Source organism: Heteronotia binoei, chromosome 18 (assembly GCF_032191835.1).
Source record: "Heteronotia binoei isolate CCM8104 ecotype False Entrance Well chromosome 18, APGP_CSIRO_Hbin_v1, whole genome shotgun sequence".
Taxonomy (NCBI): domain Eukaryota; kingdom Metazoa; phylum Chordata; class Lepidosauria; order Squamata; family Gekkonidae; genus Heteronotia; species Heteronotia binoei.
Window position 1 is genome coordinate 5,109,851 of NC_083240.1, and position 25,743 is coordinate 5,135,593.

General features: G+C 50.3%; 1 protein-coding gene across 7 annotated transcripts in view; it reads left to right on the forward strand.

The window, feature by feature from the left end:
- CASZ1 (castor zinc finger 1) overlaps nt 1-25,743 on the forward strand; it is a 141,381-nt gene that overhangs the window by 79,150 nt on the left and 36,488 nt on the right. For 6 of the 7 annotated variants that reach the window (XM_060258922.1, XM_060258924.1, XM_060258921.1 and 3 more), the window contains exons 2-4: nt 6,248-6,829; nt 16,405-17,251; nt 19,327-19,395. In XM_060258922.1, the coding sequence (XP_060114905.1) occupies nt 6,248-6,829; nt 16,405-17,251; nt 19,327-19,395 (1,498 nt within the window). The remainder of the gene's footprint in view (nt 1-6,247; nt 6,830-16,404; nt 17,252-19,326; nt 19,396-25,743) is intronic. The other variant, XM_060258923.1, reaches the window with a different exon arrangement.

Consider the following 25,743-nt stretch of genomic DNA (forward strand, 5'->3'; position numbering starts at 1 on the left):
GATGCATCTCAGCCCGGATGGCCTTTTAGAGGAGGCCCAGTTGTTGTCCTCTGGTCCCAGAACCTAATGGCAGCAGCGTCATTCTTTATTTGTATTTAGTTATTGAAGACTTATTTTTAGCCTCCCTTCCTCCTAAAAAGAGCTCATGCAGAAGCCCTCTTTCAGCATCTCTCAAAAGCACCAGAGATGTGCACAGCTTCCCAATCCAAACAGGCTCCTCTCCCCCCCCACCCCGTTTCCTCCCTCATCCGCCCCAAACAATGTTGTAAATAATTGATTGGATGAAACCCTCGCAGCTCCTGGAAAGCTGGCACGGAGGCCCCTCTCCAGAGCTGAGCTACTCAGCTGGGTATAAAATTCTTCAATAAGAATATGAAAGATCCATCTGTTCAGGTCGTCTTCTTCTTTTTGCGCAGCCCTCTGAAGTGACAGTCCCCGCAAGCCCTCCCTGCCCCCCCATCCCCTCCATACTTGGGATGTCCTGAGCCCCCTCCAGTGTCCAGGAGTCCCCAGTCAAGAGTTACAGGGCCTGCACTGGGATTCTTCCTCCCATTTCCCCTCAGAGGCCTTCTCCTCCCAGGCCCACCTTCCCCCCCACAGCTGTCCAGCCAAAATGTGCCTCTTCACTGGAAGATCCCCACTCCTCTCTTCTCTCTCCTTTCTCTCATCCATCCCTTCAGAAATAGTCTTTTAAAGATTTCAGTGTGTCCTGGCTAAGTTCTCAGATATTGCACTTTGTTTGTTTTATTTAATTGTATCCTACAGAATCGAAAACAACTGGTGCTTGCACAGGGGGACTACCTTTACCTTTTTACTTTTCTCTTCAGGGTGTCCCCAAAGCAGCTAATGTTGTTCTCCTCTCCTCCTCTTTATCCTCACAACAAACTTGCGAGGTAGGGGAGCTCCCATGGCTGAGTGGGAACTCAGGTTTGAGTTTCCCAAATCCCAGTCCTATACTTTAACCCTTCCACCACTTAAGTAAGCAAACTGTGCTCTAGCAGACATATCGGCACTTCCAATAATTCCACACCGAGAATAGCTGCATTTTGTGACCTGCATAAATTATGCAAATTGAACACATTTGCACATATTTGCATAATTGTCAGTAATTGCGTCACCTGTTTGTTGAAAACTCTGTTCAGAATTCCCACCCAGCACCTAAATATACACACAGCATTTGACATTCCACTGTCACCTCCCTGCTTGCAAGCCGTAAGGACCAGAAACTTGCTTTAAAAACTAAAAACCTCAATATGCCGTGTTCTGAGCCTAGTGTCAAACTTCTTCCTTTCAATCCCAGAACATAAACTGACCTGAGGAAAAGATCCAGTCCTGTTCCCCTGTGTTCTGGCACTTCAGGGATGTGAGGATCTATCTTTGGGTAACCCCCCCCCCCTTACTAACTTCAGCTTCGATGGCACAGGTGGCAATTTCTAACCATGATATTTCCTGCCATTCCTCCATGGGAATGGGGATGTTGCTTTTAAAGAAATGAACCTGGGAGTTCTTTAACTTTTCAGGGGGGTCTTGCACAGGCTCCAGGCTGTGGGCTCTTGGAGACTCCTCTTTACCTCCGTGGCAGCAGTACAGGGCAGGGCATCGGACATCTTCCTTACCCTGCGGCTGTAAACGTTCAGTGGTATTGTTTTCACAGGAAGCGCTCAGTGTAAATACAGCATGTGGGAGCATTTGTCCTGGGCAGAGATGAAAAAGCCTCCGTGACAAGCTTGGGTTATAAACGGCTTCCTTGGATTGATGGAAAATCAAAACATTTCTTTTGGGAAGAAGAAAATCAAGGGGGATGTTTACTTAGCCTGGAATCTTTACGTAGTGCTAAATGGAGACCAAGGCCGGGGTTGGGTGGGGAGGAGGAAGGGGCAGCTGATGCGGGGGGGGGGGGGGAGTGTGCTGCTTTTAGGTCCCAAGGATGAGGGCTTCTTGCTCCACATCCATGCCCAGCTTTGCATTGCCTGGGCTTTAAGGCAGTCTTTAGACAAAGAGCAAACTTCGGGCTGCAGGTGGGGTGGCCATTTTTGAATGCTCATGAATGCATGAAGCTGCCATATACAGAATTGGACGCTTGGTCCATCAAGGTCAATCTTGTCTATTTAGACTGGCAGCAGCTCTCCAGGGTCTCAGGCAGAGGTCTTCCACCTCACCTCCTTGCCAGATCCTTTAACTGGAGATGCTGGGGATTGAACCTGCAATCTTGTGCATGCCAAACAGATGCTCTGCCACTGAGCCATGGATGCTCCCCAATGTAAACCACTTCCCTTGCAAATGGAGAACCATGGCCTTTCAGCTCCCCATGCTCAAAATGACATCACCAGCAAGTCTCACACCCAGTGGAGAGTTGTGGGGAGGGTAGCAGCAATGTTTCCATGCACCCCTTCCAGATGTAGCTTTCCCAGAGGTCTTCATCTGCACTGGCTTCCCCCTTCTGGACTGCTGCAGACAACGGGAAAATTGGGTGCCAAAAAACAGGAGCAAGTTAAGTCAGCTGTATTTTTTAGTTGTGTGGTGTGTGTTGCCTAACTGTGCTTGCACATGATCTTCCCACATTGCCCTAACCTCGGTCAGCTCCCCAGCTGTTTGGATTGTAAGCTCTTCAGGGCAGGGACCTGCTGTTGTTTTCTGCACAGTACCAGATTCTTATCATTATTGGCAAAAAAAAAAAAGAAGAAGTGGATAGGCTGTAACAGGGTTGGAAGCTCAGAAGCCAGAACACTTCCTTTAGAAATCCCATTTTGGAGCTGTAGAAGGAGGTTATGCACGGGTGAGAAAATCTGGCACAAGATCCACAAAACCACGGTTTTGAAAGAGGACAGACCCCCAAGTCTGAAAGCTGGGCTAGGAGTAGGGTATGAGACACAAGTTGCACTGGAGCATCGACTTCTTCAGTAGCACGTGGAGTGTTGCCGTTGTCTGGTCCCTTCTCCTTCGGGTAAATATTTATAAAATCACTTGGCTGTCTGGGTTTCATGTGTGTGTCTGTGTGTGAGTGTGTATCTGTCTGTGTATACACACACGTGCTCGGCTGCTCCACTCTGAAGTGGCCTTTTCCTTGGGGAAGCTGTGGAGGGATGGGAATGAACGAGGTGCCAACAGATGGAGAAGTACAGAGCCGAGAGAGAGATGTCTGGTTGTGCTGAGGCCGGAGGGCGCCTTCTTTGGGGGCCTCTGATAGGATCGGACACCTCCTTCTTGCCTGAAGCTGCCGCTGGCCAGCAGGGCAGAGCCAGGCCTGCAGAAGAGATCCACAGGCAGGCCTGTGCTGAATCATCAGCGGCCTCCTGGCTGCCTTGGAGGGGGCTGTCTGAACGGCTCTCCTTCGCCTAGCCTCCCTGAGCCAGCCCTCCTCCAAAGCCCCCCCTCCTGGCATTGGCTCTGTGTTCCACCCACCTTAACCTCACTTGACCCCTTCCCCCAGTTGTAGCCTAGGGGAAAGACTCACTCCTGAGTTGAAAAGGCCTTGGCTGAGCTTCTGGATCAGCCAGGGCCCCGGGAAAAAGTGGTGACAAAACTGTGACCTGGATTACCCTGAGCCAAGAAGTATGCAACCAGGTGTGAGAGCCAACCAGCCAGCAAATGTGTGTGTGCCCCAGCTCTGCAGATCCTGGGCGTGTACAGGGTGTGTGCTCTTGTGTGAGTACATGGGTGGGTGTGTAAATAACACAGGTGTACGTGTTTTTGTTTTGCCTTTATCTGGGGATCTGCTGTTTGTGGGTGAGAAGAACAAAGGGAAGTGGGTGCTTTGGTTTGACAGAAATTGCAGACCACCCACTTTGAGTGGGACTTGTTATCGGTTCGGATCTTTTCTCCCTGTCACTTTGCAAAGCCGTTCAGTTGCCTCAGCCTTAGCTCTGGTCCACTTTGATTGGAAGGCATACGGCATGTTGCAATAAATCAGAGCTCTGTGTTGAGTGTAGATAAACCAAGTTGTGCTATCCTTGCCTGAATCCGGGGGTCTCCGCTAATAGCAAGCAAAGATATAAAATGTCATGTTCAAGAAATGCCCAGAGCAACAGGGCAGCATTTCAAACATGATTCCAGTCTTGCTCTCGGCAATGCCTACCTGGGCTTGCTGTGATTTGCAGGCATGCGCTAGTTGCTTAGGCATTGCTTCAGATCGCTAGAAAGCTTTTAAGCATCTCCTTCTGTTTGCCGTGCTGGAAGGGATGAGAGAGGCATTTGTTTGTCCTTGGCACCCGTTCAGTGGGCAGCGTGCAGCCAATTGGTTTCCTTTGCCGTTCTTGACGGGAGAGCGTGCCTGAAGCTGTCAGCCGCTAAAGCTAAGCAGCCTGCACTGGCCATTGGACAGCAAGTCTAAAGTTTCAGGCTGTTTGCGTTGGGCTGTCATGTTAGAGGATTAGGGGTTGTCACCATTGCTTCTGGGAGCACTGCTGGGGGTCTGATGGAGAGCCACCCGCTTCTGTTGTTCGGGCCCAGGCCAACAAGATCAGCAGGGCGAGGGGAGGGGAGGGGAGGGGAGATAGGAGGCAGGCAAGCAGTCTTTTTACAAGACCAGCAGTAACAGACTCTCTGGGGCGCTGCAAATGGGTCTTTCTTAAGGCTCCTCTTTCCCTCAAATCTGTTTTCCCTCTGAGCTGAAAGGGGTAAACAGTTGGGGGCTGCGGGGAGGGGGGCGTTCAGCGCTGAAAGAGCAAATGCCAGGGGGATGATCGCATGTGAAGGGGGGGAGTGGGGGTGCTCACTTAGGCTACTAGTAGAACATACAGGGCTTGACTCACACAGCTCCTCTTGGTCAACTTGAAGAACTGATTTAAGGAAAAGGTAGCATAGTGCATATTGATGTGAGTTTTATGTATTTTATTGTATTTTTGTTAGCTTTTTGTATTGTAAGCCGCCCTGAGCCCACCTTGGTGGGGTAGGGCGGGATATAAATCGAACAAATAAGCAAATAAATACAACTACGCCAAGAGCCCTCAAGGTGTTGGAGCTTTACTGCCACTAATGTCAGGAACAGGAAAAGACACCATGTGATAGAAACCAGGAGCTTCCTGTGACAGTCAACTGTCACACTTTTAGAACATGATACTTTGGATCCATGCTAAGACTGAAGCGGAGAAGGACTGGCCTCTTTGTTCACCCCCTGCTGTTAGCGCCCAGCATCTGGTCATTGGAGGTATCCTGCCCCTGAAGATGGAGGCTCTGCTTTTATCTGTTGCGTTCAATAGACCCCAGCCTTCTCCATCATTAACTTGTGTGATCATTTTCTAAAGCTCTCTTGGTGGTGGGATTAGGGGGAGCTGGAACTGTTGGCCCCCATTCCTTGGCTTTTTTTGGAAGTGTCACATTGTAAGAAGCCAGGTCCCAAAACACTGAGGAGAGAACTTTGAAGAGTGAAGGAGGGAGACAATGGTGGATCCTTGTCTTCATCTAGTGGTTTATTTGTCAAAAGAAAGGTGTGTGGTCACATCCTCTCTCTGCAGGGAATATTGTAAGAATTGCCTTAGTGGGTCAGACAGAAAGCCCTTCTGAAAAGGTTCTGTTGCTTGGGCTTTCTCAGGGGGTATAATGCCACAGGGCATGGAAGTTCCATTTAGGTGTTACGGCTAATAGTTGTTGAGAGAATTTGTCCCTTCTCCATGAATTTATCTTATCCAGTCTTGTGAGTCCTGTGGAACTCCAAGGCTACACCAGAGATACAATCCCTGTGTCCAGGCAGACCTATCACTCTGGCTCAGAGTCCCCAGTGTGATGCCAATACCTTTCCTTGCACTTGCCACGTGTTTTTAGAGAATGGGGAGGGGGCAAGCAGGGTTCCTTCCAAGCAGGACGTCGGATTGGCCATTGAAAATCTGATGGGACGTGGAGATTAAGATGACATGATTTTGGTGGCAGCTGGCACTGCAGGGTTGCTTTTCTTCTCTTGCAGACACTCTCCCTCCTGTCCCCTGCACTGGGGATTCCTCAGTGCTTGCGTGTGGCTTCAGCTCTTGTGGCAGCCATTTTTGTGGTTGCGCCCACCGCCCAAAGACGCCCACAGGCTCAAAAATGTTTGGGTAACCCTTCTCTGGCCACCCCAGTAAAAAATCTATGAATCTTCTCAGTCCACATGTTCAGTACACTGGTTTGATCATGTGAATTGGCCTCCGAGAAGGCAACTTGTTTTTTAAAATGTTTGGGCTGAGCTGGAGGTGTGTAAACTTTACTGCATATTCAAGGTTATCTTCTTTTAACATCAGTTCTTCCTTTCCCTCTCTCTTTTGTCCACCCCCTTCAGCTGAAAGAACTATATGCACTGACGCAACCTCAGGAAACACCAAGATGGCTGCCAAGCGCAAAGGTGGCCTGAAGCTAAATGCCATCTGTGCCAAGCTGAGCCGCCAGGTCGTCGTTGACCACAAAGGACCCGAGCAAGCACACACTGGCAAGGCTCCCCAGGGGAGGGGCGGCACTGGTGGCAGCAACAAGGAGCTCCCCCAGCCTGGGGGGAAGGAGCCAGGGGCTGAGTTTTCGGAGGGTGCCGACTGTGTGCAGAAGATTGAGGAGGACAAGCGGAGGGAGGTGATTGAGAAGTGGGTGAACGGGGAGTACAGCGAAGAGGCCTTGCTGGGGCGAATCGAGAACAAGGAAGGGAAAGGCTCCGAGGGTGCGGAAGAGCCCCCCGAGGGCGTGTACATGGTGCAGCCCAAGGGCTGCAGTGACGAAGAGGACAACGGGGATGAGGCTGAACCGCAGCGGGGCTCTCAAGATGGCAGCTTCCTGGACGAGCGGGATTCAGATGCGTCTCCCTTGAAGGATGAAGGCTTCCGCTCCTCCCGCAGTGAGATGGGCTCCAAGCTCAGTGGCGGAGCTCCTTCAGGTAAGGCTGCGTGTGGTGGGATCTCTGTTGACTGTTTGTTCACTCTCTTGACTGTTGTTTCCCCCTGGCACTGGTATCCAAAGGTTGAGAACCTCCACATTCAGGCAAGGTCAGCCTCTCTGCCCTGTTGTTGGCCCTCCAGAGGAACTGGCGGGCCACTGTGTGAGACAGGAGGCTGGACTAGATGGACTCTCCCTGGTCTGATCCAGCAGGGCTCTTCTGAGGCGCCATTCTTGGGCCAGAATGCTGAGCAGTGCCATTTCCCAAGGGATGACTTGACTGGGTAGGTTTGGGTCTGGGTGATCACCAAGGCTGGGATCAGGAAGGAATTCCACCCACCCCTGCCCTAATAATACTGGCCTGTCAGCTCACTTGTGGGGGTGGGTATCTTTCCCCTTCGACTGCATTGAGGCTCAATGCTACTTCCTTGGCTCTTGATATAATCAACATATTTTTGGAGCAGGTGGCTGGATTAGGTAGACAGCTTTTTCAAAAACCCTTTCAAGTATTGTGACGCATTCACTGAAACTCACAGGCCACCCCACATCCCATATAGCAATGCATGTAATAATGCTCATTTAGAACACACAAGAGTAAAACAGAAATATTTAAAATGGGTAAAACTTTAAAATTTAATTTAATTCGAGGTAAAATCCTCACCCCAGTGGGGACCCAGAGTGACTTACATTGTACCCCTCTTCTCCATTTTGTTTTCACAACAGCCCTGTGAGGTAGGTTAGTCTGAGAGCATGTGACTGACTGAAGGTCACCCAGCAAGCTTCCATGGCACCAGTGGGGATTCAAACCCGGGTCTCTGAGATCCTAGTTCGACATGCTACCCACCATTAAAACAATCCCTTCAGCGTGTATAACACATGATAGCCAGCTCTCTCTATAGATATAGTTTGATGGCTGAAAGTATAAATTAGTAGTAAAATCAGAATTATTTAAAATGTTAACTGTAGCTACTACATCTAGTAGAACAGGACAAGTGCATTAAAAATCATGTAGAAACTTTTCCACTGAAGCAGAAAGGTGGCATGTGAGTCTTTGGAACTGATAAACAAAAGTATCAAGAAGATAAAACAGGGATAAGAAAATGCACGCAAACAGCAACTTATCATCAAAGCGTCCAAATTATCTTGTTTTCTTTCTTCCATCATTTTATTTTCCACAAGTGTGTCACAAATTCAGGTGTCTAGAAAATTGTAATAGGCACACGTGTACAAGGTGTGCAGCCTTAGTGTGCAAATGCATGGGTGTGCAAACCTCTGATTCCTGGGAGCCCCAGTGAGGTGGCAGCAGGCAGTTTCTCTCTCCCTCCCTCCCTCCCTCTCCCTGGCTTGCACTGCAGGCCCCTTGGCGTCTTGTGCTCCCTGCTGAAGGTGAAAGGAGAAGGGAGAGTGACATGGGGTGGGGGTGGGGAGAGATTAGCTGGCACGTGGGAGATGGTTTCTTTGCCTGTCTGCCCCTGGAGAGGCATTCCGCTGCCTGCCACTCTGCCTCCCTGGCAAACAGCAGCAGCTCCTGTAGCAGCACCTCAGTCTACAGCTGCTCTGGCTTGACTCTGTGGACAAACTTGCCAAAACAAACCTACTGTAACAAATGAGCTTTCTTTCTTTCTTTCTTTCTTTCTTTCTTTCTTTCTTTCTTTCTTTCTTTCTTTCTTTCTTTCTTTCTTTCTTTCTTTCTTTCTTTCTTTCTTTCTCTCCATCAGACCCCCTCACAAGCTGTTTGGGAATCATTTGCTCTTTCCAGCCTGCTTGCGTTGCTTTCCCCACTGCCTCCCATTTCTCTGTTTTGGAATGGTGGGCACAGACCTCTCCCATGGCGAGGGCAATCCTGTTCTCTTTGCTCCCATGTCCAAATCCTGGCCCTCCAAAGGCTCTTCTAACTCACTTGCACAGCCTCTCAGTTGCCTTTGCAGTCTGGCGAAGACAGGAAAGGCCAAAAGACCCCATGTTGCACAGACGAGGAGTGGGGTGTTGAAATGGATGGTAATTTGTTTGGGTTGTGCTGGCCACAAGAAGAGAGGCTACGGTTGACCCTGCAAGTCAGTGGGTGCCATGGAAAGTGGCTACTGATGAGCTCCATGTTGATGCTGGTTCTTCCCAGACAATCGAGGATATTCCCTGAAAGTGATGCTCTGAGGGCAGTCCCACTGAAAACAGGACATTTGAACCCGGCACCAGGGAGGGCCAGAAAGGGAGGGGGACCCTCCTGCTGTCAGACTCCTCTGGGAGGAGCATCCGGGAGACACTACAGGGGAGGGAGGCAGAGGTGAGCCATGGGAACCCACCTCCCAACTTGGAAGAAAGATCAGGAGGGGAGTTTACACGGAGAGAGCCAGAAAGTGAAGGCAGCTCCCGTTGTGAAGAGCTGGTCAGAACTGACTCCCCAGAAGCCTCCGAGGAGAGGGCAGCTTCCAATGAAGTCTTAACTCCATTCAGGTTTAATCACTTTGCTTGGCCCTTGGTCCTGTTCCTACATCTCTGACAAGTCCAAGCCCCCCCCCCACCCCCTCATCTCACGGCTCCATCAACGTTTCTGCCTTTTGTGTGTTCTGGCCGAGCCTCCCTCCCTCCCCCCCACCCTTAATAATGCAGAGAAACTCATCTCCGTTCATCTGTCCCTTCCCTCTTTTCCAGCCTTCGTGAGTTCAGTGGCAACGCACATAATTATGCATATAAGATATAAACAGAGCTGTTTAATTATCCTTCGCCACATCAGTGACAGAGTAATTAACAAACATTGCAAGATCAATGAGGAAAAGTGTGACCTTCAGCTTCCTTTGATAGGAAAGCCCTTGTCTTTCACTGGCACAAGGTGATTGAGCCTGGACTCCCCGCTTAAGTTTGTTTTAATTCTTGACACCCCCCCTTCTCCTCCCAGTTCCAGCTTCCTCAGTTGCAGTTTGCTTTTGTGCACCCCAAAATATACGGTGAAGAAGAGCAGGGATTTCTGGAAGGAACTAAAAGCAAGAAAGCCAGTCTGTAGGGAGTAAGGAAGCACCATATGGCAGGGCTCTTTTTGCAACATGCTTTCTTTGTAAGTCTAAATTGACAAAGGATCCCACCCAAACGGTGCGGCAGCTTCCAGGTGAGTTCAGGCAGGAGGGAAATTCACAGAAGACCAGTCAGCTGGGGGCACTCAGCCGAAAGAGCTCAGAGTGGAGCCTCCACATTCCACACCATTGTCCCATAGGAAGCCGCCTTACACTGAATCATACCATCAGTCCATCAAGGAGAGTATTGCCCTCTCAGACAGGCAGCCGCTCTCCAGGGTCTCAGGCAGAGGTCTTTCCCATCACCTCCTGCCTGGTCCTTTTAATTGGAGATGCCAGGAATTGAACCTGGGACCTTCTGAACACCAAACAGATGCTCCACCACTGAGCCACGGCCCCTCCTGAAGCTGGGAGCAAAGAGCAGGAGTCTTCGAGCTGTCCAGGAGGACTGGGCTACCGTTGCAAGTTCTGAGCTCCCTGGCCCTTTGGACTCATCTAGCATGGCCAGGTCTTGGGGTTCATTGAACAAAGGCTTCATTGAGCAGCATTGTGTAAATCCGCCCAACAGATCGCTGCCGGGGCACTCACAAATGTCATTCCTTTGTGTATTCCAGAGGAGCGGCCATGTTAGTCTGTTGTAGCCAAAACAGCAAAGGGTTCTTTGGCACCTTGAAGACTGACACCAACTTTCTTGAGATGCAGAGAAAATTTGGCTTTGCTTTTTTACTTTTATTTTTTTTTGCTTTGGTTGCTTCCTTGTTCCTTCTGCTCCTCCCAGCTCTCCCTCCACCGAGGAGCTCAAAGCGCCCTGCATCTGGTTCCCAGGCAGACTCCCTTCCAGCCCCGTGCAGCTTCAGCATCACTCGCTTTCAGTACATTCTCTGGAGAGGCGCTCAGTTCGTAAATCCTCATTCCTCCACAGGTTGCCTGTAGGCCACAGTGTGCCTGCCAAGACCCCGTGGGCCTCCTTCCCTCCCTGTTGCACCTGCACTCCCCCTGCTGCTGGTGGTGACCCCCAGACCCCTAGTCCCAGCTGCCCGTCTAGCTAACGGCAGCCGCACAAACCTGCCAGCCCGCCCAATGTTTTGACTGGCCTTCCTGCTGCTACATTACTATCTCCATAGCTTAACAACGGCTTGTAAAGAAAAAAGAAGGATCTTCCTTATAGCTTCTGACCTGCTTGCCCGAAAGCAGTTTTCACTCCCCGCAGACAGGCAAGCAAGTCGGCAGGGCGGGAGGGGTCAAAACTTCCCCACTCTCAAGCCCCTTTCTACCTGCTTGCCTTCAGGATGCGGTCAGTGGGCTACAAGGGGGCAGAGGGGGGAGCCTCTCAAGGCTTTTCCAAGCTGGGACTTTCCCCCCACTGTCAGTTATGCTTATTCCCCCTGCCTGATGCCTTCAAGCCTGGGAAGAAGTGCTGCAGTCTTCGGAAGTGTAGTCTAAATTAAAAGATGGACCAGCGGCTCTCAGCTCCAAATCATAGACTCCTGTCTAAAATGTCTGGTTAACAGAGTTGTGCAGAATGTCTCCCTTCTCTCCCCCCCCCCCCACCGTGCCTCATGGCCCTTGGCCCCACAGTTTACCTTTTTTCCCTCTCTCCATACCCCTACATATGTATGTCTCTTTGCCAGCTGAGGCTCTGCAAACATATCCTGCCTACATCTAATGCCATTCCTCCAGTACCTGCCATTCTCTCCAACACTAGTGGGCTATTTAAAAAAAAATTAAGAGTCAGGCAAAAAACCCCCTCCTCCTTGCTGCTTTTTAAAAAGGCAGAAAGTCTAAGGGGGGGGGGGAATGGCAGACGCGGGACCCCCATGTGGAAGTTCTGTTGCCCCTACATTTGCAAAATGAGGCAATATACCCATGTGGAAGCAGCCGACACAACTCAGATGTATGCACAGAGCTCTTGGAAAGGAAGAGTTATCCTTCCCCCTTTCTTTGATGCTGGTGAACACATTCACACCAGGGCTGCCACAACTTCAGCCTCATGACTAAGAGTTGCTCCTCAGGAAATGCGGAACAGCTGACAAGGAATCCCAGTTGGCCCCACGTGTGCCTCGGAGACCCACAAGGCTTTGATGTGCAGCCCTTCCCTCAACCAGTGCTGGTGCTTTATCCAGCCTGCCTCTTCCAGTCCCCCCCCCCCTCACTTTTCGGGTCAGAGCAGATAGTGAAACTCTGACTGGGACCCTTTGCCTGTCCCCCTGGAGCCCAGACCTCCTGCTCCATTTGGGCTGTTTGGCTTTCCCTTCCATATATAGTGTGTTGCTGTCAGCTATTTTTAGCCCCCTTCGGATTCTCTCTCTCTCTCTCCCCTCTCTTTGCTAACTCCGAATCCTTTGTGATACGATAGCTGCTCCAAGCTGTACGCAGATCTCTGCTCTTTGGCAATGCCCACAAATGGATATCGGCAAAATCCAAAAGGGGGGAGGGGGAAGCCCTTTTGGCAACTCACAGCAGAGGTTGAGGCTTCAGAAGCAGGGAGGCCAGCCTGGCAGGAGAGCCCTAAGAGAGTCCCAAAAGCCCCGAGAGCCAGCGAGCGGTTTTGCCATCAGTCCCCAGACTTGCTGCACTGAACTTCAGGGCTCCCCAACTTCCCAAGTCCTGCCTGTTATTTTTTTGGCTGCTTAACCTTTGGATGGCCTGCCTTGACAATTGCTGCGGGATTCCTCTGTGAAAGAGACGGACAGAATCCAGAGGGGGGAGTCTCTCCCCTCCCCAGCTTCTTCAGGACTTGTGAAAAGGAGGCTTCCCCCTCTGCTCTCTGTGTGGTTTCACTGAGGACTGGATGGGATTTCACCACATGGGGAGGGGGGAGGGGGGGAGAAATGGGAGGGGATCGTTTTACAGGTCCGAGGAGAGATGAAAAGCAGAAGCGGGGAAGACGGATTTAGCAGGAACAGGGAAATCTTAGACCTGGGAGAGGCAGGCTTGCAGGGGATTAATCGCTTTTGTTGGGGGCTCTAGGGTTACACCAGGGAAAGGCAGCGAAAGGGCAAAAGCTTTGAGGCGGGAGGAAACACTTCAGTGCTGCGGTGCACGGACATGAAATGCAATGCTTGCGGCACACCAGGGTGACCAGGGAGGAAGTGGCGCAGGTGAATCCATACTTCCCCCTGCCCTCTTCGTTCCCGTCTCAGTGGCAGTGCAAGACCTTGCCAGAGTCGGGCTTCCTAAATCCTGAAATGTTTTAAGACCAGGCTGGTCTGTGAGAAGTCTGTGGCCAGAATGAACGGGAGTGGCATGGGATGGGGAGGCGGGAGTGTAAATTAGCCTTCCTGCACAACCATTAATTGATCCAGAAACCTGAGCCAAGTGCTTTCTTCCAAACACACACACAGACAAGGTGGTGGGCTTTCCCAGGGGTTTTTTTGTAGCAGGAACTTCTTTGCGTATTAGGCCACACACCCCTAATGTCGCCAATCCTCCAAGAGCTTACAGTAGGCACTATAATAAGAGCCCTGTGAGCTCTTGGAGGATTGGCTCCTTCAGGGGTGGGTGGCCTAAAATGCAAAGGAATTCCTGCTTTTAAAAAAGCCCTCCTTCCTTTGAAGTTTTTAAACAGAGGTTAGATGGCCATCTAACAGCAATGCTGATCGTATGAATTTAGGGAGAGGTGTTTTGAATTTCCTGCATTGTGCAGGGGGTTGGACTAGATGACCCTGGGGGTTCCCTTCCAACTCTATGATTCTAAGGACTGAAGGGCACCTCAAGTGCCACACAAGGGTTTGTCCTGCAGCCCTCCTTTGAGGCAATAGCCCAGCAGACACTTCCTCCATCCTCTTTCCTTCTCATCCTCTTTCTCTTCTCTGCTCAGTCCTTCACCTGCTCTTCCTTCAGCAAAAGCACTTGAACTTCCCCTGGGCCTTCACTATTCCCCAGCAGTCCCCCTTACTTTCTGCCATGCTGCTCTTGTCTGTACAGTTTTGGTTTCATGAAGCCTCCCAGAACAGAATCTGTCCAGCTTTTACTTTGTCCGACACCACATGCCCTTTGAACACTGTAGAAATGTGGAACGGTATTTGCCATTTCAGAACCTTCCCATTTCGTCCCCACAGATCTTTTGCAGATGGTCTGACATCATGACTGGTGCCACTGACAGAGAGTTGGAGCTGGATCTAAGGGATCTGGGTTTGGATCCCAGCTCTGTGCCTGTTCCCTTTCCCCTCTGACTTAGAAAACGGGGGGGGGGACACATTAAGAGGTGGCCCCAAAGGAGGGCCAGAGCGTCAGTCAGGAGCTCAACAAGAGCATGCAGGCATCTTTACATGAGTGTAAAGCACCCCCTGCCTTGTCCTTTCCTGCATCCAGCCAGCCTTCCTTGTAGGCCTCCTTAGCAGCTCATTTCTGGGCTGAAAAGTGGTTTACAAATCCAAATGAAACAAACTGGGAGCTTGCAAGGAATTGCAGAGAAGTTTGGAAAATCTAACCCCTCAAAATCCTCCCTTCCAGGATCCTCCCCTTCCCAGGGACTTCAGCAGGTTGGTTTCTCCTCCTTTTCCCGCTAACTGACTCCCAGCTGCTCTCAGCCTTCAGTGCCCACAGACCATTTTCAGTTCTTATCCAGTCCCTTTGGAAGGTCTCTTCCTTCCCAGTCCCTATTTTGCTTAATTCACAAAGTTGTGGGGTTTTGCATACCCAAGGAGCCCCCCAGGAAGACAGCAGTCCCAAACTTGCCTGTGGGTGGTCCATTGGTGTGGCTTCTGTCATCCACAGAGGGGCCAGCCAGTTTACTCTTAAGATACAGGGATCAAAGAAAATTGCCTGGTTGGAAGAGGTACCAACCAACCTAGGAAATGTTCTTTACATCTCTCACCTCCAGAAGGTAGCCTCATTGGTTCGCGGTAAAAGAGCTAGATTTGACTCCACCAGCACAAGATTTTTAGAGAATGAGCTTTTGGGAGTCAAAGCTGCTCCCTTCATCACATCTCATCCCCAGAAACTATCAGTTGTTCCAACTGCAAACCATCCCCCAGATACCCATGTGGGAAAAGGATTTCCCCAGCACATTGCAACAGCACTTCCCATGGACAAAAATACTCCCATCTTTTCCCTTTTCTCCAATAACCTGAATCAAGAATACAAGAACATAAGATTTGCTTTGCTGGATCAGACCCAAAGTGCTGTCTAGCCCATTGTCCTGGTTCCAAGACACAGGGGAATTGACTGATGGCTGTTTTTTGTCTAGTGGTCAGATCTTTTGACAGTTCAGATGTCTGTTGCCTCTGGCTGTAGAAGGCACATCCTAAATCTCTTGGCAAATGGTAGTTGATAGCCTGGATCTCAGATCATTCAGAGGGGTTTTAAGAGAGCCCTTGGGGTCTCATGGATAGAAAATAGGGCTCAGAGTTGGGAGATCTGGGTTCAGATTTCACCTCTGCCACTTGGGTGACCTTGAGGAAGCTGCTCTCAGTTCTGTAAAATAACCGTAGTTTAATGTTTTTGTGAATCAGCTCTCATTCTGCTCTTGCAACCTGACTCACTCAACTAACTTGACGTGGCATGGACCAGTGATTGGAGGGCAATTTGGCAAAAGAATCAACCTTATGCAAGCTCTATTCATGATTTCCTGTGTGGCCTCTCTCTCTTGCTTAGGATATAGTGATAACACATTTATTTTTTTAAAAAACAAATGCTAGTAAAGATATCCTGAAGTTGCTGTAACACAGCATTCACATGAGCAGCCCTACCCATGCCGAGCACTCTGGGGTAGTTTCAGTGTTCCGCTTTGCCACCGTATTACCCCGTGGTTGTGTGTCTGAATCCATCTCAAACGATTTGGTGGGGGAGATGGGATGGGAGGGACACTCAACTCAATGAAGTCTTGGGGAAAGAGAGGGTAGAGTTGGGAAAGGGGGGTCTGTTGGTTCATTTCCTGCCCCTCTTCTCACACACCCCATTCCTCATAGTGGATCTTCCCTTTGCCTTTCACTGTCCTCACCACCTTTTTCCTTTTCTTTTCTTTGTCTTACTGTGTCTCCTCCTTCCTCTTGCTGCCTTCTCTCTATCCTTCACCCTGTTGTGCCAGTGTCCTTCAACATATCCCTCTCCCCTGCCAGTATGCCCTCAGCCTTTTCCCCTTCCCTCATGTGTTGCCTGTTGCTCCCCCTCCAGACACCCTCCCTTCTTTTTCTGCCATCTTCCTTCCCCTCCCGTTCCCCACCCTCTCCGTTGCCTCCTGCCTGCCACCCTCACACACCGAGGGAAGCTGTGACGCCTTTGGCATCTTGGCAGTGGCCTCACTTCCAGTAAAATTACTTCTTCATATTAGGCCAAGGCGAGAGTGCAGAGACATTTATGAAACTTTGTTTAATGTACTGAAAAGCCATCGGCTAGAACATTTAGGAAATTGATTTTCCTGGCATTGATGAACTCTTTTTATTTTACCCCAGTATTAATTACTTTTTTTTAAACAAATTAATTTAAGAGTCGTAAAACCGAACAAGTGAGCCAAACGTCAGTAGATCATGTTGCCTTCTCTCCCCACTCCGGAAGCTGGCACAGGAAGGAAGGGGAAGCCCACCCTCTTGAGTGACAAGCTTTCTTGCTTTCCTTTTGATTCCTCCAGGGGAGGCTTCTTCTCTGCGGGACTATGCCGCCACCACCATGAACGAGTTCCTGGGCATGTTTGGCTACGATGACCAGAACATGCGGGACGAGCTGGCCCGCAAGATTAGCTTTGACAAGCTAAATGCTTCTACCTCTGAGGCTGCCACGGCCGCTGTCGCCACCTCCCTTGCCAGCGAGGATGCCGCGAGCAAGAGAGCCCGCTTTTCCAAGTACGAGGAGTATATCCGCAAGTTGAAGGCTGGGGAACAAGTCCCGTGGCCGATCCACCCAGCCAAGGTGGAGGAGCTGACCAGCAAACTGGGCAAGGAAGCTCCCCCAGGCCTGGGACAACCGATTCGGTTACCGGCCCCCGATGCCTCACTCCTGCCAGAGACAAAAGCGACCATTCTGCCCTTGCCCTCTCCCAGCAGTTCCCAGATGCAAGGGCTGATGTCTCGGGCCTCCAAGTATGATTTCTTCATCCAGAAGCTGAAGACAGGTGAGAGCATCAGGCCTCAGAATGGCAACACCTACAAGAAGGTCTCCAAGTATGACTTGGAGAACGTCAAGTACTTGCATCTCTTCAAGCCGGGGGAAGGAAGCCCAGACATGGGAGGGGCCATTGCCTTCAAAACAGGCAAAGTGGGCCGTCCTTCCAAGTATGATGTAAGGAACATCCAGAAGCTCCCCCCAGTCAAAGCTCCAACGCCCAGTTTGGGCCCTGCGCCCCTTGCCAGTACCCCCAGCAGCACATCAGTGGCTGGACCCGAGCAGCCAGCCTCGTTGCCCTTCAACACTCCAGAGTACCTGAAGTCCACCTTCTCCAAGACCGACTCCATTACAACTGGAACGGTTTCCACTGTTAAGTAAGTCTGCCCCTCTTCCTCTCGCCTCTTCTGTAAGGGGAGGGGAGGGGGAGAATCGCGACACTTGGTGGTTGTTTTGTTATCATCCTCTGAGCTCCACTTCTTGAATTAAGACGCAGGCTGATGGCTGAAGCCAGCTGTCGAGCATTGGACACATGTTTAGAATATTTTCAGTGTATCCTCAGCCATGTGTGCATATATATTTATATTTATTGGGCAATATCAGATCCAGAGATCCTAGGAACACGTTTTGCATGGCCTTGATGGGTGGGCCACTGCCAAAATTCTTCTTCGCCCTCCACCACCATGTTCCTATCTGAGTTTGCTGGTAGAGAGGCAGCAAGTTAGAGCAATCAGGCTTCGCCCTATGGATTCGTCCCACTGGCCAACCTAGTTAGCCACCCACTAGTTGACAATTCCAGTTTCCCAAGTTTGGTGCAGCTTGCAAGACCCCTTTGCAAGCTCAGTTCGTCTTCGATCTTCTGTGCTGTCCCAATGTGTGCTTGCACGAAAAACAGTTGATGAGCAGCAGTTACAGGTAAGCGCAATGCTGTTCTCTCAGCTGGGAAGCCTTCCCCACTCTTCCGTGTTGTCAGCGTAGAGGTAAAGAAATCAACAAGGCATGCCAGTATCTCTGGATCCCTCCTGTGCTAATGTACCTTTTAGCTGTCATCTGTGAGAGGAGGAGTAGGTAAAATAAAGTAAATCTAATAAAATAGGTGCTAGGGCACAGGCAACCAGATTCTCCAGATTCTCTTGCACAATCCGTTCTTCTCAAATATTCTGCATTTCACAGAAAGGGTGCTGGGAGTTTGGAGAGGCTGGGTGCTGAAGAAAAAAAAAAACCTTGAAAGGGAGGGAAAGAGCTGAAGTTTAGATATGATGGCTGGTAGGACTGAAGCTAACATGACTGACATGAAGAAAAATATTGGCCCCGGCTGCATTACAGAGGCCAGCACAAGTAGCTTGGTGGTTTCTTTCTGTGATCACAGCAACATCTTTCCCTCCCCCATTTGTTGCAGGCTAAAAATCCAGTTGGTCCCATAACAGGCCAGTCTAATAAAGCGCTTCACCTGCACTGCTTGCGGAAACACACCTGGCAGTCACCGCTTGGCCTGGGTTGGTTTTCAGTTGTGCAAATCCGCCCTGAGAGCACCAAAAGCAGCCAGCTGTTTGACTCCAAACTCTCAACATGTTTGGCTTTTTGCTGTTAATCACAATCCCAGCTCTGTTTCCTTCCTGCCTTTCATTCTCTCGCTCTCTTTTTCCACCGCGGTCGGGGATGAACCTCAAGTGCACTCTCTTCTCTGCCCACAAAACTTCCTTGGGATGGGGGAAGCGAGACGGCTTCAGTGCCGAGCTTCAGCGCGGTTTCCTTCGTGTGCCGTGCGTTTATGCGAGAGTCCTCTAAGGGGTTTGGGAAGCCAGTGGCTCTTTGCTCAGGACTCAAGGTAGCGTTTGGGGTGAGAATGAAGCAGCTGTGTCTTTTGCATGCGAGAAGATGGGTGCATTCTGCACTGTCTCTTCCCCTCAGGCAGCCTGGGCAAGGTGCCCATTGTGCAGGCTATGCTGTTGGCTAGTAGAAATCCTGCAGGTCAGAGGAGGCTACCTGTGTAGAGTAAGCCAGCGGGTTCCACTTCCCTGCTTCCCCGGGTACTTTTGCTGTCCCAAACACCTCCTGTTCACGGTAGCGCCCAACACGCTCGTCCTAGCCAGTGCATTTCCTTATCAGACCATGGTTGTGCAGATGGCCGCACAAGCAGAGAATCATAAGGGACTGTGACGACTGAGACACCAGCAGCCATTCCAAGCAGAGAGAGACAGAGATGGGGGAGGGAGCAGTGGTGAAAAATGGCAGAGGTGGAAGTTTGCCAGACTGATACAGGAAGCCTTGTGGGGCTCATGTTGGCCCTGTGGACTTAGGGGCACAATGTCCTTGGGCACCCCGCTGCCACCCTGGGATGTGAACAGTGCTTGAGAGGACAGCGAGAGAGAGAGAACTCGAGAGAGGGGCTTGGACCGTGTTGTGACACTGCCTCGCTAACCATCTCTGCCCTGTGTGTGTTTCTCATTAGGAACGGATTAACCACTGACAAACCAGCTGTCACCGAAGATGTAAATATTTACCAGAAATATATTGCCAGGTAGGCCGCTCCCTCCCCCTGTGGGTTTCTGGGGAAAGGGGCGGAGGAGGTCTTGGGACAGAAGTGCCTAGGGGGAGGGGGTGGGGTCTCTGTCTGTCTGTCTGGGTGAAATGTAAAAAACCAGTCATGGGTACTGAGTCTTTCCATTTCTCTCTGACATCCACACCGACTTCCCACCGCCGCCGCCACCATGTTGCCTGCTCCCAGGAGGAAGCCTTCCCTGGCCCCGTCCTTGTGAAGCCCCTCCCCTTTCTTAGGGCAGGAGGATGAGAAAGAACAGCTTCCAGAGACCCCGGCCTTCATCCCGCTCTCATGCCGCATGTGCAGAGCCTCTTGCGAAAAAGGGGTGTTCCCAGTAGTGAGAGTGAAGGTGAACACCCCACAAAGAGTGACCATTCCTCCACCATCTCCCCAGAAAACGATCCTCTCTCTCTGACCACAGAAGATTCCGCGCCTTAACAGATGCTCAGTGCTATGGCAATTAGCAAGAGACCGCTGAACTGAGCCCCCTCCCCAAGTATAATGGTAGCATCTCTCTGAATGCCATTGCAGGGGGGAGGGGGAACAGCCATAGGAAGCAGCATTTCCTTTATGCCCCATGGGAGGGTCTCCCCCAAAACACCTGACTGGCCTCCGTTGGAGACAGGATGCGAAGTCAGATGGGCCCCTGCTCTGGTGGAGAAGGGCTTTTTGTGTCTGCCGTGCTGTGCTGACAATAAGGAGACAGAAAGTGAAGGCAACAGAGTGGGGAGTTCATTCTTTCCTTAAAAAAAAAAGGCCAGGATTTGTTATAATCCACATTAGTGAGTAACACAATGGGGGGGGCTGTTGCTTTAAGTTGATTGATCTGGAGCCAAAGGATGTGAAGGCATCCTGGGTAGAGGGTCTCCCCCTCCCCTCCTCGTGCTCATTTTTCCTTCTCCCAAGGCTCCTCCTCAGGGACCTTAAATCACACAGTGGGCCTGCACGCTCATAAGTTATAAGCTCATTAGTTTTAAGCTTGTCTTTCCGTCAAGATCGAAGGGAGGGAAAGCAGGCCTTGTCAGGCTGGAATGGCAGCAGGCAGTGGGGCTGGGCTGGCGGGGAGCTCAGAGGAGAAATGTCCCCTTAGGCCAAAAAAAAAATTAAAAACAAAACAAAACGGTAAAAAAGTGTAGATTCCGCTTCATGAGTAGTGGCTGGTGTCGTCACTGCCGTGAGATGGACCTGCTATTGCTGACGTTACGCGTTGGTTCTGATGAAAAAGCTCATACCCCAAAAGTCTTGTTGGTCATTTGTGGCTACTGGACTTGAATCTAGCACTTCAGTTCTTCTGCCCTTACAAGGAGTAGTTATAGCCACGGCCTCAGAAGGCTCTCAGATGGGGATTCGGGCTGCCTGGAGGAGCAGGGGATGACCTGAACTTAAGGAGGAAAAACACCCAGCAGGGGAAAGAGTTCAGCACCCTCTCTCCCCCCTCCCCCCACCAATCACTCCTCCACTTAAAATTGCAGCCTCTCAAGTTGGCTTTTCGTTATTACACACACACACACACACAAGCTTTTGGAAGTTCAGTACACATTTTTTTTCCCATAGAATATGCCCCACGTCCCTTGGAGCAGTCAGTGATGGGAGACGACCGCAGGATGATACTTTCCTGAAATATGAAAGCTCACATGGGCTTCCTTTGGCAGCCACGGCAAATTTACATGTGCTTTAATTTACATGTTCTTAAAAAAAAGAGAGAGAGAACCTGTTTTAAAGCCCTAAATTAAAGGGGGGCAGAGAGGGATTGTGCCTGTGCAGCACAATTAGCTTAATGAGTTCGTTAAGAGGCCTTGCCAAAAGCTGCCCAGGGATGATCCTTCCTTTTTTTTTTTCATGCAACAAAACCAAGCCTCTTTACTAGTTCAGAATGAAGGAGGCCACGTTTTTCCCTCCGTATATTTATCTTTTCAGCTATATTTTCTTTTTAATTATTATTATTATTAGTGAATCAGCAGATGGTTCTTCTTGAGACCTTGCTTAAATATTTATTTATACGGGTTATTTTTCTCCCCTCTTCCCCTCAGTTGTAATTGGGATGGTTGGTGTGTGTGCGTGTGTGTGTGTTTTTCCCCCCCGTCACGCGCATCATCGTTCCAGAGTAATGAGTGTGTAAACACTTGCTAAGCATGCTGACTTCTGTATTTATTATTTTTATTAGTATTTATTTATCTGGGTGTTTCTCAGTGGTCCTTGCTAGCGCTGGCAACTCAAAGGAATGAAGCAAGCCATTCATCTAGCATGCTGCAGCGCACATGTGTCAAATGCCATAAGCATCCCGTGCATGCGTACGAAGCAGCATACTCTTGCAGTTTGTTGGCTGGGAGTGAATGTAGCCCCTTCAGATCCCCAGCATGGGTGGAAGCAAATTTTAAAATGGTAAAAGTCCACAAAACATGAGCTGCAGGATCTCAGAAGCTGCATCAGCCGCCTCCTCCGCTAAAGCCCCCAGTGCTTCAAGAACACTAAACACAGTCTTCAGCACCGCAAAACACAATAGAGCACATTACGGACCATCAGCAGCATCAAACCATTAACCAAGATCAGCTATTCATAATTCAGCAGAGAATGAACTTAAAATGCTAGATGGCGAATAATTTGTGAGCGAAGCTCTGACCCCTTTCAGGTGTTCTTTGTGGGTGGGATGGATGTGCCGGGCATGGCGAGAAACAGAGTAGAAGTGAGAATCTCCCCTGCTGGCCCTCATGCCCCAAGACACGGCCCACAGCTGAACATAAGAGCAGGAGGAATTAAAACTACGATTTATCTAGGGAGGTGGTGGGGAGCCACACATTTCTTGGAAGCTTCCACAACATTCTGAAGATAAGGATTCCTTCTGTGCCCACTTAAGTTTGATGTGGAAGGCAGCTTGCCTCTTTGGCAGTACAGGAAACAGCAGCAGAAACTTAGAAGAACCCCCTAGCTTTGTGCACGGATACTTCTGCAGTCCCCCAGGAGGCATCCTGCATAGGTACACTGATCATGACCACTGAGCTTTAATTCCAAAGGCTTGCCAGTGTCCTCCCATACTGTGGCTGTAAAATATGAAAATGTATTTATTTAGGACAGGATGTAAAAATGTATTTATTTAGGACAGGATGTGCTTCCTTCGAGGTGCTCGGGAGAGCATACATGGTTGTTCCTCCCCTCCATTTTGTCCTTTCCTATCCTGTGAGGTGGGTTAGGCTGGCAAGGAATGACTGGCATGAATTTGTCACCGTGAGTGAGATTTGCACCTGGGTCTCCCTTGCTCAAGCCCAGTGCTGACCTCTTTGATGCACTGTGTTGGTGCACGTGGAACAGAACCTTGATGCTGTGTTTAAGGCTCCTGAAGGCAGGAACTACTATGCGATACAACAGGGGGCTTTCTAGGTTATGTAGTACTTGTGTCACACATGAGTCTGCCTATAAATGCACAATGCCATCCTGAGAACAGCCCTGGGGCATAGAAGAAAAAGATATTGGATTTATATCCCGCCCTCCACTCCGAATTTCAGAGCCTCAGAGCGGCTCATAATCTCCTTTATCTTCCTCCCCCATAACAGACACCCTGTGAGGTGGGTGGGGCTGATAGGGCTCTCACAGCAGCTGCCCTTTCAAGGACAACCTCTGCCAGAGCTATGGCTAACCCAAGGCCATTCCAGCAGCTGCAAGTGGAGAAGAGGGGAATCAAACCCGGTTCTCCCAGATAAGAGTCCACACACTTAACCACTACACCAAACTGGCTCTCAGCCTTGAGACGGTGATTCAGCCAAGACAACTCAGCAGGTTTCATGTTTGAGGAGGGACTCGAACCCAGATCCTCCAGTTCAAGACTGGCGGCCTGTTTGCTGACGCATACCCTTGCGCAGGAGAGGGCAGTGTTGTATGGCTCACCCCCCAGACTTTCAGGTCTCTCCTTCTGCTTCCTCCTTACAATGGTGACTTCCCTGTGGGTCAGATTTGTAAGGTCGGGGGGTGGGGGGAGCGGCCCCTGAGCCAAAGATTGCCTAGGTCTGCAGATAAACTTTCTTCAAAGTTTCCAATGGCTTAATTATCAATATAATATAATATTTATATAATCTATTGATATTCTTGGTTTTAAAACAGCCATTATCCGTTCCGAGTAGGACGGGTTATAAATAAATCAATCCCCCACCCTTCTCTCTCTTTTTTTTGCACAGACGTGTGCATTTTTCTGCATTTATTTTTATTTATTTAATAATCTACATCCCAGTTCTCTAAATCTCATGGAAAGCAGCTTTACAATGAAGGTCCCTAAATACAGAATACATAAGAGATCAAACATTTAAAAATCAATAGGACATATTCTATCCTGATAAAAGCTACAAGCTGTCACTAAAATGCCCTCGGCTCGGCCCTAGATGGCCCGGGGGGTGGGGAAGGGGGTGCCATCCCCGTTGACTCACAGGCCTACTAATGTTCATGCTGGATCTGGCCTGGTTTGGGGCTCTCCCAGCAAGACAGCTGTCTTTTCAGGCCTGTGATTGTGAGAGGGCTCAAACTAGGGTTGCCTGGTCTGTGTTGGAAAATACCTGAGACTTTGGGGGTGGAGCCTGGGGAGGGCGGGGTTTGGGGAGGGGCCACAGCCTGGTACAATGCCATAGGGTCCACCCTTCAAAGCAGCCATTTTCTCTAGGGGAGCTGATCTCTGCCAGATGGAGATCAGTTGTAAAAGCAGGAGATCTCCAGACCCCACCTGGAGGCTGGCAAACCTAGCACAGAGGTCCCCCCCCCCCAATTGAGTTGAGGCCCACTTCTGTGGCTCCTTGGTTCTGAGGTCCATTGTGTAGAAGTCCATGATGTCTGCTGGTGGGTTGAGCAGGCCCAAGTTATGGTCATCTGAGGAGGGGTCCTTTGAAGGGCCACAGAGCTGGGTTGTTCAGGGGTGATTCTGTCAGTCTAAGGGTTGCCAAAGCAGATACTTCTAGAGAAGGAGGTCACCTAGTAGGGCAAGAGGCAGAGACAAGGATAGTGTAGCCAGCTCCTGGTTGGGAAATGTTGGGACCTCAGCAGATGCCACAGAGCCCACCTTCCAAAGGAACTGATCTCTGTTGTCTGGAGATGTGGTAATTCCAGGAGTTCTTCTACCTGGAGGCTGCCAGTCCTAGACTGCATCTCAAGGATGGAGGAGATAGCAGAGGCAACGGTAGAAATTCTCACGACAGGCTGTACCAGCCACATTTCTCCTGCCTTTCCTCCACCAACTTCAGGTCAGCTCATGCGGCTCCCTTCCACCAGTGTACCCCCACAATAGCCCTGTGGTCACTCTTCCAGGGAGCCGCGACAGAGCTGGAATCTGAATCCAGGGCTCGCTGGACTTTGCCTAACCACTCTGTGGAAGGCACGAGCGCTTCATGCAACCCTTATTTCTAAGAGTAGGGCCTGCTTGTCCCTCCCCTTCTTAGGCTGCCACAAGAAACAGTTGAAAGCCCTGAGATCTGACTCCCACCTGCTTCCTTGGCTCCGCAAGCCAGGCCTTTTCAAGCCCAAGATGGCAGGAGAGGCCTGGCCTGGTTTAGACAGTTGCGTTTACTGCCCACCTGATTTGTAGCCTGCTTTTTCTACCCCAAACACTGTCGCCACTGTGTGTTTTTACCTGTGTGTAGTGAAGGTGCGTGTGGAAAACCAGCAAGAAATCTCAGCTGTCCCCACACACCAGTCCACACATTTGTCATTTGTGCTCATGGACACCTGATGGACCCATTTGGTCTGCGGGAATGTGAAACAAAACAAACCCGAGCCTGAAACGTAAGACCCGGAAGTGGTTGACTGAATCATGCTGAAGTATGCGTTTAATTGGTCTCCGCACGGTCTGCCCATGTCCCTCCGAGTCCCTTGCAATGTGTTTTGACTCCATGTAAATGAGCAGGGAGGGGGCGGACATTTGTGCAAAATTAGCAGGTGTGCCCGAGCACACATATCGGCAAGAGTGTGGGGTGTGTTAAGCTTTTCTGTTTTGAGAAGCTTAACAGATGCTAGCCTTTAAAAATTAATAAGTTTGAACTGTTTCAAGTGTCAGGAAAAGCTGGAGAGAAACATAACCCTTTAGGAACCTATTAGCATCAGGCGTATGGCCTGAAGATGCCACTGCCCAGGCCCTGCTCCTGACCCAAGACAGGCCCCTGGCCCTCTGGGTGTGGCACGGCTGGCAATTTTTAGGGCCTTCACCAAAGGGAGGAAATGGAATCTGCTTGCCAGCCCTATGCACAAACTGAGCTGATCTGTCCCTCCTCACCCGTAGGACATCTGGTGTAAGACTTGGCAAAGTTGTACCTGCCAAGTCCAGACAGTGGGCTTTTCTCTGGAGCAGGCATGGGATCG